The sequence below is a fragment of the Rhopalosiphum maidis genome, chromosome 2 (genome assembly GCF_003676215.2).
Source record: "Rhopalosiphum maidis isolate BTI-1 chromosome 2, ASM367621v3, whole genome shotgun sequence".
NCBI lineage: Eukaryota > Metazoa > Arthropoda > Insecta > Hemiptera > Aphididae > Rhopalosiphum > Rhopalosiphum maidis.
In genome coordinates this window covers 8089165-8109741 of record NC_040878.1, presented here as the reverse complement: position 1 = coordinate 8109741, position 20577 = coordinate 8089165, and the positions used below count along the sequence as shown (strand labels likewise).

The window sequence follows — 20577 nt, the reverse complement described above, 5'->3', positions numbered from 1 at the left end:
TATTCGTTTTTCACAACGTTGTAAATATTTATACGTCAAGAGATTGTCCTATGCAAAATTTTATTCTTTAAAATCCGTTTGGCCTTACAAACTAACCGGATATACCGCGTATACGTAAAATTAAAAATAAAATCAAAAGTAATTGGATGGTGATGTCACACGTTTTAGTTCTCAGCTATGTATTGACTCGATTTTCTATTATTAGACCTCTGTCGACCTTAACTAAACGGAGGAGAGCCTAAATGAACTTGGCGCCAAATTTACTCTGTGTAAGTGTATTAAGTTTCTTTTTTTAAGTGAAATGGTAAATTTTCCTCAAAACATTGAGTAATACGCATGTGGTCATCGGCATTCATCAATATTACATCGGTATTCAATGTTTAATTTACTTACATTATTTGTACTGTAAAAAAAATTTATTTTGCATTTTATTGAGTTGTAACTAATTTCCAAAGTCGGTGGCACTCGGCAGTAGTCCTTATTAATAAATCTTAAGACAGAGTAAAGAAAAAATTAAAAAAAAAAAAACAATAGGAATTAATGAATGAGACAGCCTTTATAGTAGCCACGGGAATTCCCCTTTATTTGCATTACTCTGGTACGTGTATAGTTAAACAAAAATATATTTCCCCTCCCCCCTACTTACCTCATTATTATTATTTTTTTCTTTTAATGAAATCCTTACACGTTTTATGAACACCGCGGTCCATATTAATTATAACCAGTTTTATTTTTCAACCACTTTAATTGTATTGTTAATAATACCGAAATGTACCCATGTTTACAGGATGAAGATGATTATGAAACCAGTAGTGGATCCATAAGATCTGGTTCGGGGGATGCGGCTAGTTGTGATATTGGATTACTCGAACGTCTTATACGTAGTCATCCGATATGGTTTCTGCCCGGAATTCAACGGGCCGGTGCTTTTCACTTGTTGCAAGGCAAAGACGACGGGGTGAGTAATGAAATGTCTGCATACCATTATTGCTGAATTATTGTCAGCGTTGTTGTTAGCTGTTGACGTTATGGTATTTTATAGCAGTTAAGAAAAAAAGCAATTGTATGTTTATTGTTTCAGAATTTCGTGGTGAGACAGTCCAGTCAGACGGGCACTATGGCCATATCCGTCCGTTTGCCAAGCGGCAAAGGTCCGTACATCGAACATTATCTCATACAAGCCACTACTGACAACCGATTAGCTCTGGAGAGTTCAGACAACAAGTTTGATAGTATCCCCATGTTAATTGCTCATTACGCACAGTGCTGGTAAGATTTTTGTATATAAAATTATTGAGTTAAAAAAAAAAAAAAAAACTATATTTACAAAAAATATGAATAATGTGTTTAATATCGTATTTAAATATTTCAGCGATGAACTTCCTGTACAGCTTATGTTACCAAAAGCTATACAAGAAGCCAAAAACCGACAGCAACTTTCTTCTTTAGCATTACTTGGTCAAGGTTGGTAATTTTTCATTTCCTAGTAATTCACTCGTTTTAATTTTTTATTATTAATTAGATGTAATACTTATTTTTTTTTTTTTTTTAGAATTTTGGAGATATCCTATGGCTAGTTCAAGAAGTTCTCCAACATTGGATATATCACCAAATGATGAATCTACAAAGAGGACATTAAACACATCTATTCCTAGTAGTGCTGCCCACAGCCAATCGAGTAGCCTTAGTAGTTTTAGTAGTGGTGAGATTTATTCCTTTATACTATGATAATGATTTATAGATCTATATATTTTAGATATATTTTCGAAAAAAATGTATTTATTGTTATACATTTTTTAAACAATTATACAATTTCCCCATTCATTTTTTATAATCACTTCAAGTAATTATTAAAAAAAATAAATTCATAAACACATACATTTACCGATAAAATTATATATCAATAATAATACAAGAACTAACCTGAATATCTATTTACTATATATAATATATTTATATATATTTTTTTTTTATTCATAGGCAATAATAATCAAGAATCTGCTTTTACAGACAATCACCTGTCTATAGAAGAATTATCAACTAGTCCTGTGGAAAGTATACAACAAGCTAATGGGATTCTAACAACGTTCAAAAGTTCTTCGAAAGAAGGTAAAAATTAGTCATTATAGACATTATTACACATTAAAATATTATAACCCTAACAATGATTGTTTATTAATGTTGTATGTATGTTTAGGTACACCATCCTCTTCCGATAACTTATCACCACCAACAAGTCTAGTGAGTGGTCGAACAAGACCCACGCCTCCCAATACATTAAGTCTTAAATCTTCTAATAGTCAAATAGTAACTTCGGATGTTGTAAGCTCTACTCATACAGCTAAGACACCACCACCACCTCCTCCTCGTTGGGCCAAGCCTGTTGCGGGGCAACAAAATTTCACTGTAACTACTACTGTGACATTTAGTCTTCACAAAGAAACAACTCCCTCGCCACTAATTCAAGTGTCTTGTGGACCGTTGTCAAAATCAACAGATGACAGTGAAATCATGCCAGCTATCAAAAGTCCTCTAGGTTCTGAAATTACATCCCCAATCTCAGACACAGGAGGTGGGTTACGTTCTGGCCGCCGTACTAAAAGAAATAGAATAAAACAATCTAGACACTACAGAGAAAGTGATATATTAGAAACTTCTAATATCTATCATAGAAGTACTTTTGCGGATAAAGTTAGTGACTATGAAGATGTTTGGGGTCCTGATTCGTCTTTATCTACATTTAAAACTCCATCTCAAAGCAATAGTGGTACTTATAAGAAAAATGCTCCAGAAGTTCCTCCAGAGATGCCACCTGATATTTTGGAACAAACCACTAATATTCCAACCATTCCTAAAAATACACTAGGTCTTGTTTTACCACAAAATCAAATAAACGATCTCCCATCTATTACAGGACAGTACAACCAGTTTATTGTCACCTGGGTCACCAGAGACAAAATCACCTGTCCCTGAAGATGATACGGCTGAAGCTAAACAAAACAGCCCTTTCTATGCCGAACCTGCTGATGCCATAAGACAAGTAAATTATATTAATAATTTATATTAAAAATTAAAATTAACATATTACTAACTAAATTTAAATGTTTAGGCAGCTTTCCTACGTCGCAAGTCTAAACCTTCAGCAAATAATTTCCGAAACCGCCATTCAGAGCCGAGTTTTCTTCATCAATGGCCAGCATTAGTCGGCTGTAGCCAATTATCTCGTATTGATTCTAAAGAAGAACTGCTATCTCCTAATGGTAATTACTCTACCAACCAAGCGTTCTCGTCGTCTGTGGATAATATACCATTGTTGAAAAACTCCAGAAGAGAACCGTTAAAAACTGGTAAGCCTGTAGAAACTCCACGTATTGGTCCACCTAAGCGTGGTCAGGATGGTTCATGGGCAGTAGATTCTAGTTGGGAGTTTATTGGCAATGAAAATGAAAATGCCAACTCATTAGATAACTCAGACCAAATAACTACTGGACAACCCAATGATTGTTTAAGAGAATCTCCTGGACGCAAAGGACCTACAATACAAGAGATTATTTTGAACAGGTAAATTAAATAAAATCTACTGTCAGACCTTTTTTGACATTGTCCAAAAATATTATATTTATGACATTAAATGATTATTGTAATAAACATTCTTAGGTTGCCACATTTAAGTTTGTACATCAAAGAACCCAGTTCAACATCTCGAAACAACGGTAATACTGAACAACCTGATCACCAATCTAACGATAGTGTGAACAACAATACATTGAACTTAAGTGGCTTCAGTAATTTGTCACTTTTATCTCAAAATAGCGATGACGATTCTAAAGTAAATTAAATGCTAATTTCTTAATATTTATATAATTGTTATTTAATAATATTGATTTTCACATTACAGACTGAATTTTCTGAGCCATGGGACAGTTCAAGGTGGGAACATTTGTTACCTGTAGCCAATAAAGAACAAAATCAATCACACTTAAAGCCAGTTAATCGTAACAAAAGTTTCTCTGAACGTTTAGATCCACTTTTAGGTAAGATGGTTGAACATTTTATTGGTATTAACAATAGCTTAAAATTACATTACTTAGAATAATATATTTTATTCAGATCTCACTCTTTTTAGTCAGTTCTATAGATTAAAATTATTTATGTTTGACAAATAAAAAATAATAAAAAGTTATCATTTAGTACCACATTTTATACTTAGGACTAAATGTTGTAATATTGAAAAAGTATTTGTATCAAAATTTAAGGATTTAATCAAAGATTTTTTGAAAATATCTTTATAAATTGAGTTTGGTCATTTAAAAGAATATAAAATGGTAGTTTCAGAACTGTATTCCAGTATAACTTTAATGGTGAGATGTATGAACAATGTCTATACACTCCATAATAAGTATACCTAATTTACACGGTTCTCTACATTTTTTATTCACTACGTGTAGGTATTGCGCTCTTAGTACAACATAGCATAATATAGGCTTTCGAACATAACGCACGTGCACAGTTGACAGCTTCTCTCATCGGTCATCACTCATCACCATTCGTGACCTGTTTGTATTTCGGTATATAACTAAAACGGCTACACATTACACCCGAGACCCGACCGATAACCGCATTAATTTACCACGAGCACGGCTAATAAGGAATGAATCATCTAGTATATAAATAAATACGTGTATGGTACGTATTATGGTACATCAAATATATTATAATATAGTAATGCGAGCTTACTGGTCGAATGATAATATACATTTGGTACATATATTTTTAGGCCATTACGTTCCATTGCTTGATAAAATCGCCAATTCCTTTTCGAACACATGACAAAACATAACTATAGATCTTTTTATCCACAATATTCAAAATAATAATCCGTTTTGTTGGGTTATTTTTCCAACTTGTCAAATAATTTTTATACAAACGAGTGTATCGATCACTAGTATACAAGTCATGTAATTCTCACTACGTCATAATTTCCATTAATTTCGACTAACTGTTATATTCGTAAGTAAGATAGTGATATAATGTATACTAGGTGTATCTAAACGTGTTAAATAACCTGTAGGCAGAGTCTGAAACATTTAATAAATTAATATAATATTTATTTAAATTCATTTTCACATTCATTCATTATTGAATTAAAAAAATCAAATGTATTCGCATTTTAAAATTCATTTTTTCAAAAAGAATACATGATTATGTTAACTAAAAAAAATAAAATAATAAATAAATATAACCATGACTGTATTCATAAAAAGGGTTAAATACAATTTTAATAAAACACTGTTATATAATGCCAAAATATAATACCCAGTTTATTTTATAAACTATTGAAAATGGATCAAAAAATTTAAATAGATTGAAATTCGTCTTTTTACAACTTTACGATTACAAAGATTTAGTCTTTTTTTAAATATCATGAGTTGTATTCACAGATATAATATATACCTATATAAAATATGTATGTTAATTATATGTAACTGTGACTGTATTTTACAATTTCACATAGGTAAAATAAGTAATAGATACTCCGTAACTGTACCTTCCATAGATACTTAATATATTTTTAACTTATTAATTTATTGTGTAGATGTATACTATAATATATATATATATATATATATTATTTTTTTAATAAATAAAAAAATCTAAAACGTTAAATATTTTAAATAAATTTTATTTAATGATTTTGGTTAGAGATTATTGCATAAAATTTTCTTTCACATTTATTAGTAAAAAAATCAATGCATTCTCGATTATAATTTATAATGTATAAATTAAGTGTATTCCGATGTATTTTACACCCTGTCGCTTAATATTCATTTATTTTACGAATGATTCCACAACAAATCGATGTAATATAATACATTTTTTTATACGAGATATTTTTAATAGTCTACTCAAATCTTCGATTTTACTTACTCTGTCGTTTTGACTACCTAGCCAGAAAAATAAAACAAATAAATATAGATCAAAAGCGATATTCGTATTGCAGACGGGTTTCAGTTACATCAAGTGGACGTAGCGTATATTAATCATTCGTGATCTCACAATATAATGATTACATCCGACAGTCATTAAAATCCCGATAAAACGAGTTTATACTGCCGACAGCCGACCGTATTTGTCCGCAGTGTACAATTAATAATAATTAAATATTCAAACGATTTCCAGTCGCGTTGAGTGCGCTATATGTCTCCAAAATAACGGCTCGTAAAAGTGAAGTCCATTTTTTTTCAACGTATACCTATTTATAACGATTATATAAAAAAAAGTTTTTATGAAACAAGGTTAAACGTGGGTGGTTTATAATATTGTAATATTTGTAGCAGAATTTAATAATACCTGCAGCAGTGTATTATGTATTTAATAATTTTTTTTTTACTTTCACAAGGTCCCGTTGTTGAGTAAACCTTCAACAGAGATAACCTACATGTTTTTCTACATTGTCGCTTTAAAAAAAAAAAAAGTTTTATGTGCTTATTCCATCTCTCTACCGTAGTGTCGTCGGTTTTAAAAATGAAATACATTTTTAATCGGTGGTACAATTTTAATTCGATAAAAATCAATCTTAATTTATATTATTTATTGTTATAAAAATACTTGAATACAACATATATTTTCTTTTCCTAAATTTATAATTAGTATTATGCTATTGTGCGATAGGTACCTACGTGGGTTGTATCCCTCTATAGGGCCGGGGTCGGGAACCTTTTCGTAGGAAAGAGCCATTTTTTCAAAAATTTACAAAACTATGATATCCAAGGAGCCGCACAGGTTTGAACAACCTTTTTTTTTAATTGTGGTGTATAAATTATTACTTTATTAGTACATATATTAGAATAAAGATAGTATTATTATTTCATTGAAAAAATAGTAGGCAATAAAAACATAATACGTCTTAAATTTAGAAAATATAGAAAAACTTTATTTATCACTATAATAACGCAGGTATAATATAATTTATATTTTACGGATCTCGATTGATAATTATTCAAAGAGCCGCAGGTTGCATTTTAAAGAACTCCATGCGACTCCGGAGCCACAGGTTCCCGACCCCTGCTATAGGGTCATCATTTACTATGGACATTTACGCCTAAAAAAAAAGACATTACTTACATGCCGATTTATAGTCGCATAGTAAGCAACGTTGCTATCAGTTATCGTTTAAGAAAAAATAGAAAAAAGTTAATTATTTCCAAAAAAATATTGGTCTTACGTTTAGAAAATTATTCTATATGACTGTTCATCGTATTACACGTTATTATTTATTATATAGATATTATATTTTATTCAAATGTATTTATAAATTAGTAGTGCATTTTATTTGTACAAATAAATAATATGTTTAAATTCTAATATAAAATAATGTTAACAAACTTCAGTTTCATACTCATGGTTAATAACTTAACATAACTTTGGTTAACTTTGTCTTTAAAATATTAGTTTTTGACATATTATATGCATTACAGTTATAATTTTTTTTTTAAGTACACAACGCCAACTAATATGTAAATCTGTAAGAACCAACTCCTCGTGTAATATTTTAAATAACAACAACTAATCAAGGTTGGTTTTACTTAAAATACAAGTAGTTGTTTAAATTCCATTATTACTTTGGAGTAGGTATCTACGATCGTGTTCATAATTGTTATGCTGATGCAATTATACACAAATTACATACCTACGCACTGTTCATAATCTATTCGAGAATTATAATATTATATTTATCGATTGGGATTTCGCAATAATTTCGATTACCGCGAGAAACCTAAAAATAATATTTTAGATTTTATATTTCAACTCAATCAATTTCAACGTTTCACGATTATTCCTATTGTTTTGAATTGGGCGCAAATGAGTAGCACCGTCTCCGTTAGACTTACATTACACTGATTGATATTTTACCTTTTTAATTCTCATTTCTCACATCCACTTCGAATTACGAATTTACATTCCATTTGATTTTTGTACTGTAATACAACTATATGACCATACGATCGTCCAGAAGAGACGAGCAAACTATGCCGTATAGTATTAACTGTGGTGTTTACGTTATTCTGTAGCAGTCCCACGGATCCAAGCATTGGCACGAAGCCGCTTGATGGCCCAAACCGGCACCGGTTCTTCAACCCGCGAGTACGCTCTACAGCTGGCCGCGGACAAGACCACCGTGTTTGCTCGGTCCATCGACAATTTCGTGTGCTGCACCGTCGAATCTAAGGAGACCAACCCGTCGGTGGTTATGAGGAACGTGCGGCAGTTCATGTCGGGCATGAAGAACTATCTCCTGAAACACGGCGAAAAGGAATTCCAAAAAGTGGTAGAAAGGGAGCGAAGCCAGGTACTACTCGTGTATATTAATGTACCTATGGTATTTTATAATGGTTCTCATTTGGGCTGTGCGTCTTGTTTACCCGAATTATACTACTATATTCCTGAACACATCATGTCCGAATCGTCCTTGAAATCGCACTCATATGTCCTACGATTTTATCTAAACACTATTTAACGCCGGACTAAATTTTCTGTTTATTGTTGTTATTATATCGTCGATTATTTTTTAATTACTCTGTTTCTCGTTTGTTTACATTCCGCCATCCGCAGTTGAAGCCTACGGAATTCCTGAACCTTGACGTGATCCTGGAAGGTGTGATGAACAGGTTGGTTCTCAGGGAACTACGAGAACACGTATACAGCCTTCTGGTCGACGAGTACGTCAATAACGGCTCGATCCCGTCCATGGTCGAAAACATACACTACGCCAAGTCTAAAAGTATTCAAGACTTTGCTGTTCGAGTAAGTTTATAACCGAATAAATGGTTAATTATTTTAACCAGATCATTAAAATACAAAGCGAACTGTTGTGTATCATTTTTAATTTTTATCGGCTACGATCGGTGATTGGGAAATTGAATACACAATTAATATAATTTTTTTATTATATCGGTTTACTAATATAATCTAATAATAATTAAAAATCAATGAAAAACAATTTGTTTTAATACAACTAAAAGAAATATTTTAGTATTTTGGATTGTCACTTTCTTATTTTCATTAATTTAAAAAACAATTTAAATGTATTTTATTGGATTATATCAATACTTTAAATATTTCAATAAATTATAAATAGGTGTGCTTTTAAATTATTATTGTATAATAACACGATCTTGACAACATAAATTGATTGAAAAAAAAAAATATTAAGAATTATAATATTATATTATTATTATATTATTATTATTATTATTATTTATAATTATAAGTTCTTATTTTATGTATAATGTATTAAAATAAACTAGCTAATGTGTTAATAATTTTAATGTTATAATAGGAAAATTTGATACCACCCAATGAGAATGATTTGAAGAAAATCTCAGAGTGTTTCAAACGTCTCCAAGATGCGTTCTTACCATTGGAAAAACTGGAACATCTGCTTTCAGCCATTGCTTTAATATTTAATGCTGTAAGATAATTTATAAACATATTATGTATAGATATTATTTTAATGTAATCAAATTTAATTGTTCAGGTGAAAATGCAAAACCGGAATGCAGATGCATGTCTAGGCGCCGATGACTTCCTACCACTGCTTGTATGGGTGCTTGTTCAATGCAACGTCCTTACAGCCGAATTGGAAGCAGAGTACATGTGGGGACTGTTGCATCCATCATTGATACCTGGTGAGGGAGGTTACTATCTGACTGCACTGTGCGGAGCTGTGCACGTATTGAAAAGTTACAAATCATCCATGGAATCAAATACTATCAATGGCGTGAAGACATTAGGATCCGACAACACAGTATGTAACACCAAAATTGTTTGTATTTTTTTTTACTAATAAGTATAAACTCATTAGTGTTTTTTTTTTGTTTTTTTTTAGTTGAGTTATGATCCACTGAATGAACTCAAATCTGTTCTTAAAGTGGTTGTACCCGATGAAACCAATGGATCACTGTTGACCAAGACGTTACCTGTTAGACCGCACATGACGACACGTGACGTTTGTAAAATCATTGCTCATAAACTACGCATAACCAACCCACAAGATTATTCTCTGTTCAAATTAATTGATGGCCAAGGTAACAATAATTGAGAATCAAGGCTATTTGATATGATATTTTGTTGGTCATCTTGTTAATATTTAATAATGTTTTGTTTATAGAATTTTTGTTATCTGAAACCGATTGCCCACAAGATATTAAAAGTTCAACAACAGCCTGTGGCAGTCATTGTTTGTTTGCGTACAAACGAATCGATGCAAAAATAGCTTGGCCCCATTCACCTTCTCCTTAGGCCATAAAATTAGATTTAAAAAAAAAAAATTATTATTGTTTATTTATTTTTGTGTTTGTTTTCTTTTTATATTTTTTTTGAGATTATTTTATACTCTTGTATAACAATTTTTTCTTTGTGATTAGACTTTTAACCTGTGAACAATATCTTGCGCCGACTATTATCCTAAATGCTAGTCATAAAATTTGTGTGTATGTCTGTGTAAACTTAAACATGTACATAATGTAGTGAATACAGAATAACACACATTATTATAATAATCATAAGTATATTATTATTTAGACATTATGTTCTTTTTTATCGTGTCTAAAAACGTTTTTTTTTTTTTAATTATTTAAATATTTATAAAACTTTTTTTCAAAGATATTTTATTATTTGTATGTTTTATAACTTACTTAGTTTATAAAAAATAATATTTCGGCTCAATGACTGATAAGCTTGATACTTTATATTTATGCTAAAAATAATAATAATTTTTTTTTTTATCGTATGTGTACAATGTACAAAAAATGACACGAGATCTGAAAATTTATTATTTTTTTGGTTTTTATACTTTAACTAACTGCATCTAAAATATATTTTTTACTTTAAATATTTTAAAAATAATTTGTATTTTAATATATAAACTAATCCCAAATCATTTGATATTATATAATGTTAAAATATTAACAACATTAATGTTAAAAATTAGTTAACGGTTGCATTGTCATCTCGTTTATGTTGTAAAATATTTAATCATATAATATTCTTATGTAGTTAACAATAATTGGTAATAACGACTTCTTAAAATGAAGCAATTGGTTTTTATTTTTTACGTACAATGATATTATTATAATTTGTTCAGTTAATCATGTGGTGATTTTGATTGCGTTTTTAACGTAATTTAAAACCATAAAAAACATATATTTATCTTACTTCTAACAAATAAAAATTTTTCATTCTTGACCAATATATATTATGGATCTTGATATAGCTACAACTTACAATTCTAAAATACAAAAAATATGCAACAATCAAAAATGGAACTGTCATTGAATGGTATTTAGTTACATTTTTTATTTATTTTTGGTAATGAAATTGTATTTAGCATAATATAAATTCATAATTATAAATTTATCAAAGTGACTGTAAGTTGAATAATATACACAAATATACAATATTTAAATTCATTAAAAATGTAGAGACTGTCCAGTGGTCAATCTGAATAATATTAGTAAATATCAAGACAACAATTTAAAATAACATTATTTATGTTGATAAAAATTGTATTTCTCAGTAAAAGCTTTTGAAATTTAATATTAGATTACAGATAAGTAATAAGTAATAAATTGTTTTTATGTTTAAGCATTTAAAATACAGTACTCTGATTTGATATATATATATATATATATAAGCATTTGGAATTTTTTTCTAAATTACAAATGTTCTTAATCTATTTTATAGTAAGTAATTTTTTTAAATGTTCAATTTAAATATTAAAATTCTTGATGCTTTACAATGTAAAAATTCCAAAAGTTTACCATGACATGACGGTAAAATATTTTTGAATAATGAACCTTTTAGATCCTTAGCAATTCGCAGAGTGAAAATGTATTGTGTCTTACAATAGTTTTGTCGTAAAATTTTCGTGAAATTAGTTATTTTTCTCTGTATACACGATAAGTAGTTGTAAATACGGTTTGGTCTTTAACTTTGATCAAATTGTATCTAGTTTGTACATTCAAGGGCTTAAAACTAAAATTTCTAAAGATTTATCTAATTAATTAGGAAAATAAAAAAATGTATAGCCGATCGGTTAATGTTTTGCTATACATTAGGTGTCGAGTGGGTCACTGACCATCGTTATAGATGTGTTAAACTTAAATTTAGTGATATATTTTTATATACGAAAAACAATTCTGAACGATGACTGTCAGAATGTCAGCCTTATCAGTGATAAGTTATTTCTTAATACCTACATATATATTATATTTATATTCTATATTTCCATCAAAGTTTTCACAAAATAATAAATAACATAATTATTATCTTTATTTTATTATTTATCTATCGTTTAAATTGAAACTTAAAATGTCTATAAAAAATTATTATCTTTATATATTTTTTAGATTTTATGTTTTTTGTATGAACTTATGTCACTTATAATTTATGAGTAATCTTGAAGAAGAAAAAAGAAAATTTTTCATCGATTTCTAACTACTACAAAATAGATTACGATTTTTTACGATTTTGACGAATTTTGATAAAATTCTAACTTAAATGACCATCCCACTCGATAAATCAATAACTATCTTATTATCATAATTAATAAATTAGAGTTTAACTAAGATAAAACTAAAATTCGTTGGTTAGTGACTATTCGTTCGCCGCAGCGGCGTCCATATATAATACAACTAATACAAGGCAATATTTATTAATTTTTAGTTTAAATTAAAATATTACCGTTTTAAATTAAAATCATAATATCATATTAAATGTAGGTACTAATAAATAATGAACCTATGTACTATGTGTGGCATATTGTATGCAGTAGCGCAACTACCCTCGTCAACGTCTAGAGGCAAAATATATTTTTCGCCCTACCTAATATAAATTCGATTCTTCAATCTTTGTCATTAAAACTTTGCCGTGATAAAATGTATGTTTGTTACACAATAAAAATATGTCTTATTTTGCAGTTAAGTTTTAATTATCCGAGTTATTTTATATTAACTCGTTGTATCATTTGTTTTAATTGTTTAACTGTTATACAGATAATAACTGTAAAATTAAAGTTAAATAAATAATTTATTTATATGAAGTGACCGAAAAGAATATAATTACTATAATGTAGGTATCTAAAATAATATATGACCCGTTTATACGTTTATTGCACTGTGAGATTTACGCTGTCCAACCTTTGGTAACTTCCTAAGTTTTTAAGTTATTTTTTGTTTTTTTTTCTAAGATCTATGTTTGGATATATCTCCAAATACAAAACAATTATGAAAAAAAAAAATTATAAAAATGTATATGCTTGTGCGACTAGGGTGTGAACATACTCAAAACCTCGAGTACGATAGAGATAAACACAAACACATAAACTTTATAAAGTGCTGCTATCAGCTTCAGCAGAAAAAACAACCGCACACTTTACATATACGCTTCAAATACAAATACATTTGTATAATTGTTAAAATTATTCATCTATAGACTTTATGGTATTAAGTAATAACTAATGAGTAATAAAAGTAACAAACAAATTTTAAAGACTACCTACTTATTGATACTTTAAAAGTGAAATCATATTGGTCGCGATAGATTTTCAGGAAAAAATTTGGGCCGTGGTCCTAAAAAAAAGATTGAGAACTTTTGATCTAGGTGATGCACATTAGTTGTATAACAAAACTCAACAGTACAGAGGATCTGCCTTCTAAATAAATCATTATAACAGGTTTTTTATTGAGCAAAAAATACATACAAAATACATATATTTTAATATAAAAAATGAAATATCCGATTAAAAAATCATATATAAAAAAAAATAAACGAACATTTTATAACTTTTATGTTTGAAGGAAGGTATGTTAAAAAGTTGAAAATGCACAAGTTTTCGGGTACTAAGTTAAAAATATAACTTGATATTAAAAGTTAATAAAATTATATGTGTACTCAGAAAACCATAAACATTTTTAAGTCATATACTCATATAATATCAGGACATCAGTTTATCATTTCAAATATATTATTATTATTATTATTATACTATAATTAAAAGTAATTTTTAAATGAGTTAGTTTGACAATACTGGAAATAAAAATACTTGTTTTAAAAACCCAGCGCACAAACTGTATATAATAATATTTATTTTTTATTATTTAATATCTATTCAAAATTTTCAATTTTTTCGATATTGTGCCTAGGTAGGTATTTAAATTATTTTAATTTTCAAGCGAATGATGACAATTTTTAAATTTTACATGAATAGATTTATTTCATTTCATTTTATAAAATTATTTTTATTGTAATAGTTGCAGTAATAACTATTTCTGTAATTAAGAAAATATTGCATACGTCATTTGATATTAGATAATGAATTAAAAAACATTACAGTTATGAAAATAATGTAATAGGTATATTGTTTTTATGTAGAATTTAAATTGGATTTTCCCATGGTCGTATAAGACTCAACTCGCATATGTAGCAAGTAATAATTTCATTTTTATAATTTTTTATCTTAAATGATACTTTATATTTTCCATAAAAATACACCTTGGGAAAGTTATGGTCTTCTTCTACGTTCTTCAAATTCATTCCTGATGTAACATATGTACCCTGAAAAATGTGACGATTAATTGGTAACTATACATAATTTTCGATGTTCAAGGATAGGTATACCTAATATTATTACAAAATTAAAAATAATAAAAGCTCGAGTACCTATGGTTTTATTGAGTATAATATAGTAAATAAAATTCGGGTACCTAATTAAATAGATATAAAATTACAAATCATTAAATGTATAAGCATAATAACTAATGGATAGGTTGATAGGTAAGATCAATATTACTATTTTAAACCATATAAAATGGTTACGGTGTTAATATTAAGCCGTTATTTAATTAAAATTAAGTACAATTTTATATAGTGACTTTCTCAATAACGTGGTTCATTTTAGGACTACGATAAACAGAAGTGCTAATTCAACGCAAATGATGTGAAGGTTTCTAAAATTGGCTATAAACTATACTAAGTTATATTTGGTTTTTAATAGTCGCAAAACGATAATAGTTTCCATTATCATGAATTATATTAGAATGGACTAATATCGTATAATGTATTTATTTGAATATTATTTCAGTGATTTAAAATTTGCACGTTAAATTAATCCACATTAAACATCATAAATTGTTTTAATTATTTCAATACATTACCGGAAGAATTGGACAGCTAGTTTTAGTAATGTTAAAAGCCTTCAATACTGTATACCACGCATTCCCTGCGAACATCTTCAAACTACTACATGCTTTCTTTGCTACATAAACCATCGAATTTGGTTTCCAACCACCAATTAAACTCCAAGATGCAGCGTTTACATCAAGCTATTAAAAATAGTAAGTATATTTTTTAAGGTTATATTAAACAATTAAAATTAACTTTTTTTAACCTTAGTTATAAAATCAAATAGTATTAATGACTACAACTATTCGATCATCATGGTACTTTAGTCAACCGTATTAAAAGATTTATGTATTTCGGGGAAAAAAACAAATTTTGAAAATATAATTAAATGTAACATAAAATTACACCATAATGCGTATTTGTTGCATAAACTTGTTATTATAAACGTAAAACACGCCATCATTATTATTTCTGTAACAGGGTCATAAAGGTTACTAATATCTAAAGGCTACCAAATGCACTCTGTGCTTACTGCATTATAGTATTGTCTATGTGTCATGTATATATCGTAAGCTTAGGTACTTATATTGTTAGAAGACACTTTATCGTTTATACTTGGTTATGTTAGTTATGTGTTTAGTTATAGTGAAATGTTACTTATTATTGCTAAGTAATTATGTTGTTTATATTACCTACCTTTGGTCGATCCATATTAGGTATAATCCTCATTCAATAACAATTATTGTTTTAAATTATATTGTGTCGATGGTGATATTTTGTATTCGATAATTTGTTTATTAATTAGCTTTAAGCGGCAACAGCCAATCAATAGTTATATTAGATAAACAATAAAACCTCATCTTAATGACCTAGTTGAGTAGGTATATGTACTATTATTTTATAAACCATTATTAAATATTTACTTACTGTATAACTATCGTCAAAAGGATTCAAAAATGTAAAATTTCCTTTCAGCTCAGTTACATTATATGCCTTTTTATTGTAGTACAGATGAAATTGATTTAACGTTAACGATTGACAAGGATATAGCTTCTCAAATACTGTACGGTATTCCCCCTGTATTAATTATTATTGTAGCATTAAAATAGTAATAGTAGGTAATAAGTTTAAAAAAATATAACAAGATATTATTTTACCAAAGGCAAATTATGCATATAAACGTTTTTTGATTTAACCAAACAAGAAGATCCAATAAGAACGAATATTTTTACTATTATCATTTTTTTTAAATACTTTGTTTCAACAATATAGTCGAATGTTATATATTTTAAACACTATGAATGATTGACAGTTTTGAAATATAAAATACATTCATACATTTAGAGCAGTTAACATGCTTGAGTAGTAGCCTCTAAAAGTTTCCGGAAAAATTAATGTAATTTAGTAATTTAATTTAATTTGAAATGAGTGATAAAGTTTGTCCGGAAACAAATATAAAAACTAAAATGTAATAAAATATTCGAATCGTATCACATTGTTCTCTGTATGGTATTGAGGTATGATATACCATTATTTAGGTACATTAATAATATTTAATATAAATTAAAAATAGATAACTGTAGATACTTGAAATTTTGTAAATGTAAATGTTAATAGTTCATAACTTTTGTATAAGCAAATAATATTACGTAATATCAATATTATCAATATATATAAACTTAATTTCCATTTTACATCAAAGGTATGAAAAAAAAAATTTTATGGAAAACAAATTACTGTGAATGAAAAATATATACCTAAGAGAAATTATTTCTATAAAAGTTATGTTAAAAAAAAAAGAATTTATTTAAAATAGTAGTAGTATGAATTGTATCTATCATTCGACGTGTAAAAAATCATTTCCAAAAAAATATTATAAATTTAACTACTAAATTACATTAATATTTCCTGAAACGGAAAGGGGCTTTTACTCATGCATGTCAACTGCTTTAAATTTAAGAATGTATTTTAAAATTAAAAACTGATGATAACTTATATTATACTCGACTATATTGTAAAAATTTAGTATTGGTAAAATTATTCGTTTTTAAGAGAACAATGATACGATTAGAATATTTTATTGCAATTTAATTTTTATATTTGTTTTCGAACAAATTTTATCACTTATTTCAAATTAAATTAAATTACTAAATTACATTAATTTTTTCGGAAACTTTTAGAGGCTACTACTCAAGCATGTCAACTGCTCTAAATGTATGAATGTATTTTATATTTCAAAACTTTCAATCATTCATAGTGTTAAAAACTTATATAACACTCGTCTATATTGTTGAAATAAAGTATTAATAAAAATTATACGTATATATTAATGTGTACTATTTAGTATTTATAAATTATTCAAGTGACATTCACAATTTAATTACAGTTCGATAATAAAATATAAAATAATCAACATACAAAAAAATATGTACCTATACAAAGTATTTATATGTTTTAACTAATTAATTTAATTGACAGCAACTACCCCATTAGCTCTAAATCCAATTTTTCAAATTCTTCAACTTTCCTAAAAAATTCATAAATATTATGAGTACATATACTAATTTCAAAAAATACAATTGTGTTAACTCACTTTGTAGGTACTATTATATATTATATGATATTATTTCTACCCGATTGGCAATGACAGCTGTCCGCAATAATTTAAATTAAAAAAATTAAAATAATTAACAGATTGTTCTGAAGTGAAATATATATCTTTAATCTTTATATAGATGACGAATACAATTGTGCGTCTCGTCTGTTAAGAACTGTTAACATTGTGTGAATTGTTTTTGTTATTACAATCATTGCCATTTGTTAGTGGTTACAGATTATTTTAACATATTATAATTATATAATAATAATAATAATATGGCATAAAAAAATCTAAAAATTCGATACTTATTAAATTAATATTGCAATGGTTACTTTTATATCAAAAAATATATCAAAATTTTCATTGTTAAAAATGGATTTTCAGATTTTTTTTTTTGATCTTTAATAATATATGTTTTAAATTCAGAAGTGCTTAGTCATAAAATTGCTCATTGTAATCCCACTTTCCGTCTCACACGTATGCAAGGAATGGTAGGTGGGCAGTTATTCATAGCTGAAACGTGTCAAGTACTTTGGGTGACCGGGCGGCTCATGACCTATTATTGTTTCATATTCGGTAGAAACACATTAGTTTACACAAATACACACCAACACACTCACAACCATTATTTACCTCATCAGTATTTACTCGGACATCCCATCCGATACTAATTGGTCCATATATATATATATATATATTATTACACACAACGCACATACAGTACATACAACGCACATTGTAGTATATCTGTCGCTCGGTAGCCGCTAGTTAATCGTGCAGATGAGACATTTAGCGACCAGTTTCACGGTCTTATATTGCGGAAAAAATAAATTTCAATTACATTTTAAATACACAAGAAAATAACTTGAGTATTTGAGGGAAAAGAAAATAAATGTAAATAAGTCAAGTTGCGTATACTTATATAGTGTATAATGAAAAAAAAATTAAAATTATGATTAATAAATACATAAATATAGACCATTAAGTAAATAATAAAATAAATCCATATTATTTATAGAATTCCCTACATCTAAGGTAAATACTTTCCCTTAGGTCTGTTTTTGTTTTTCAATTCTATTTAATTATAGAAATACAACATACGTCTAAATGTACAAATCTATATTTTATTATCTTTTGCATTTTCTACAAACATTTATCTTATTTATTTGTTTGATTGATACATTTAATTTTTCTTGATTGTAAACATATACAATTTATAATTATTATACAGAATAATATGGATATAATATATATACAATAATATGAGTACTTAAACATAAATTTAAATTAATAACTAAAAAAAAAATAATAACTTTAACCTTGACTATATTTTTAGTTAAAATATTTTTTATTATAAGCCAGAATAGTACTTCTGATTATTTAATATCAAAGGTGATTGGGAGTTAGTGAAAAGATTTTTATAAAATGAATTACGTGTATTATTCTTATACATATTGATAGAAATACAGTATCTTTTTACCGGTCCTAAAGGGTCTTTTGAAAAATCTGCAAAATTAATCGGGATTAGATTGGTTTATTGTTTACCAAAATTTTATTTACTCGTTTATTTACAAATAATAATATTATTTATTCATATTATGGAGGCAATTTTTACCATAAAACCTAAGACCAACACTGATCCAATTTATTTAGTTACAAGTCAAATTATTATAATATATACTACATATGTAGGTAAAATAATAGTATTTATAGTTAATAAATACACAATTATACATACCTTTAACTTTGGATACGTAATCTTTCGCCAAATCTGAAAAATAAGATACATTGTGATATTTATCTTTAATTTTATGTTATAATAATTTTATTTAGATAGTGTGGTAATATATAACTAAAAAATATCAAGAGAATTGATAAATGGGATAATGGTAACAAAATATTTATATAGAAAAAAATATACTATAAATAAAATATATATATATTATATACTATTTATTTAAACTAATTTGTGTTTTTAGTGTATGTGTTTTTATCGGCATGACAACCATGACGGCCATGACGAAATAATTTTAATGATAACGATGGATTTTTTTGATTGTCATTTAGTATAATCCTTCATAAAATCTCTGATTTTGTTTATGAAATATGAAAAAATGAAAAATCATAACGCATTTTAACATTTATACTTATACACTATTCAAAATTATATACATATTTAATTTAATTTTTAGTCCATTTCAATATAAATTAATTAATATATTATTTCATCATCGTCATAATATACAGCTTAAGGGGACGTTGAGGTCCAACGCTGCCATCACAAACTTATTCCACTCACTAGCGAATTAAATGTAGGTGGTTTTATGAGGGATAAATGTAAAAATGACCAATAATTATCAATATTTTAATGTAATTCAAAAATTAATAACCATAAGTACTTGAAAGTTCTCTTAAAATAACACTCTTGTAATTATTCATATACATAGTGTATTAGTGTCATAGTATAATTTCCTCAGTATTTAACGCTTATTGAGTGATTTATTGACATTAGAATTTCTCAATTTATTTTAATAAATGTCGATAAAAATATTTCTTTGGATCAAAAAGCTTGAAAAATATAATTCAATATCTCTTAAAAATTGTTTTTAGAAATAAATAAAAGTATTTGGTAGAAAACGCAACTCAATGGTTATTAATTATAAATATATTTTGGTCGTAATTAAATTAAGAACATACGTACTTTCAATTATAGTTTCTAAAATATAAAATAAATTGTTATTTTATGAATATAGTTCTCAGTAAGCAAGTAAGAATTTAAAAAAATGCTGATAACT

General features: G+C 27.4%; 2 protein-coding genes across 2 annotated transcripts in view; one reads left to right on the top strand and one right to left on the bottom strand.

The window, feature by feature from the left end:
• LOC113550912 (protein sprint-like) overlaps nt 1–10862 on the top strand; it is an 85401-nt gene extending 74539 nt beyond the window's left edge. The window contains 16 exon segments of the mRNA XM_026952867.1: nt 788–958; nt 1082–1269; nt 1373–1464; nt 1553–1702; nt 1981–2109; nt 2198–2913; nt 2915–3040; nt 3110–3561; nt 3658–3829; nt 3899–4034; nt 8073–8350; nt 8614–8805; nt 9341–9472; nt 9539–9808; nt 9890–10088; nt 10172–10862. Coding sequence (XP_026808668.1) covers nt 788–958; nt 1082–1269; nt 1373–1464; nt 1553–1702; nt 1981–2109; nt 2198–2913; nt 2915–3040; nt 3110–3561; nt 3658–3829; nt 3899–4034; nt 8073–8350; nt 8614–8805; nt 9341–9472; nt 9539–9808; nt 9890–10088; nt 10172–10302 — 3534 coding nt within the window. The 3' untranslated portion in view covers nt 10303–10862.
• A 3574-nt stretch (nt 10863–14436) lies between these two features.
• Nucleotides 14437–16424, bottom strand: LOC113554528. Its single transcript, XM_026958409.1, has 4 exons — nt 16341–16424; nt 16111–16260; nt 15216–15383; nt 14437–14616 (listed from the first exon to the last, which is right to left on the bottom strand). The coding sequence occupies exons 1-4, from the start codon at nt 16422–16424 to the stop codon at nt 14437–14439; spliced, it is 582 nt and encodes a 193-aa protein (XP_026814210.1).
• Between the last annotated feature and the right edge of the window lie 4153 nt (nt 16425–20577).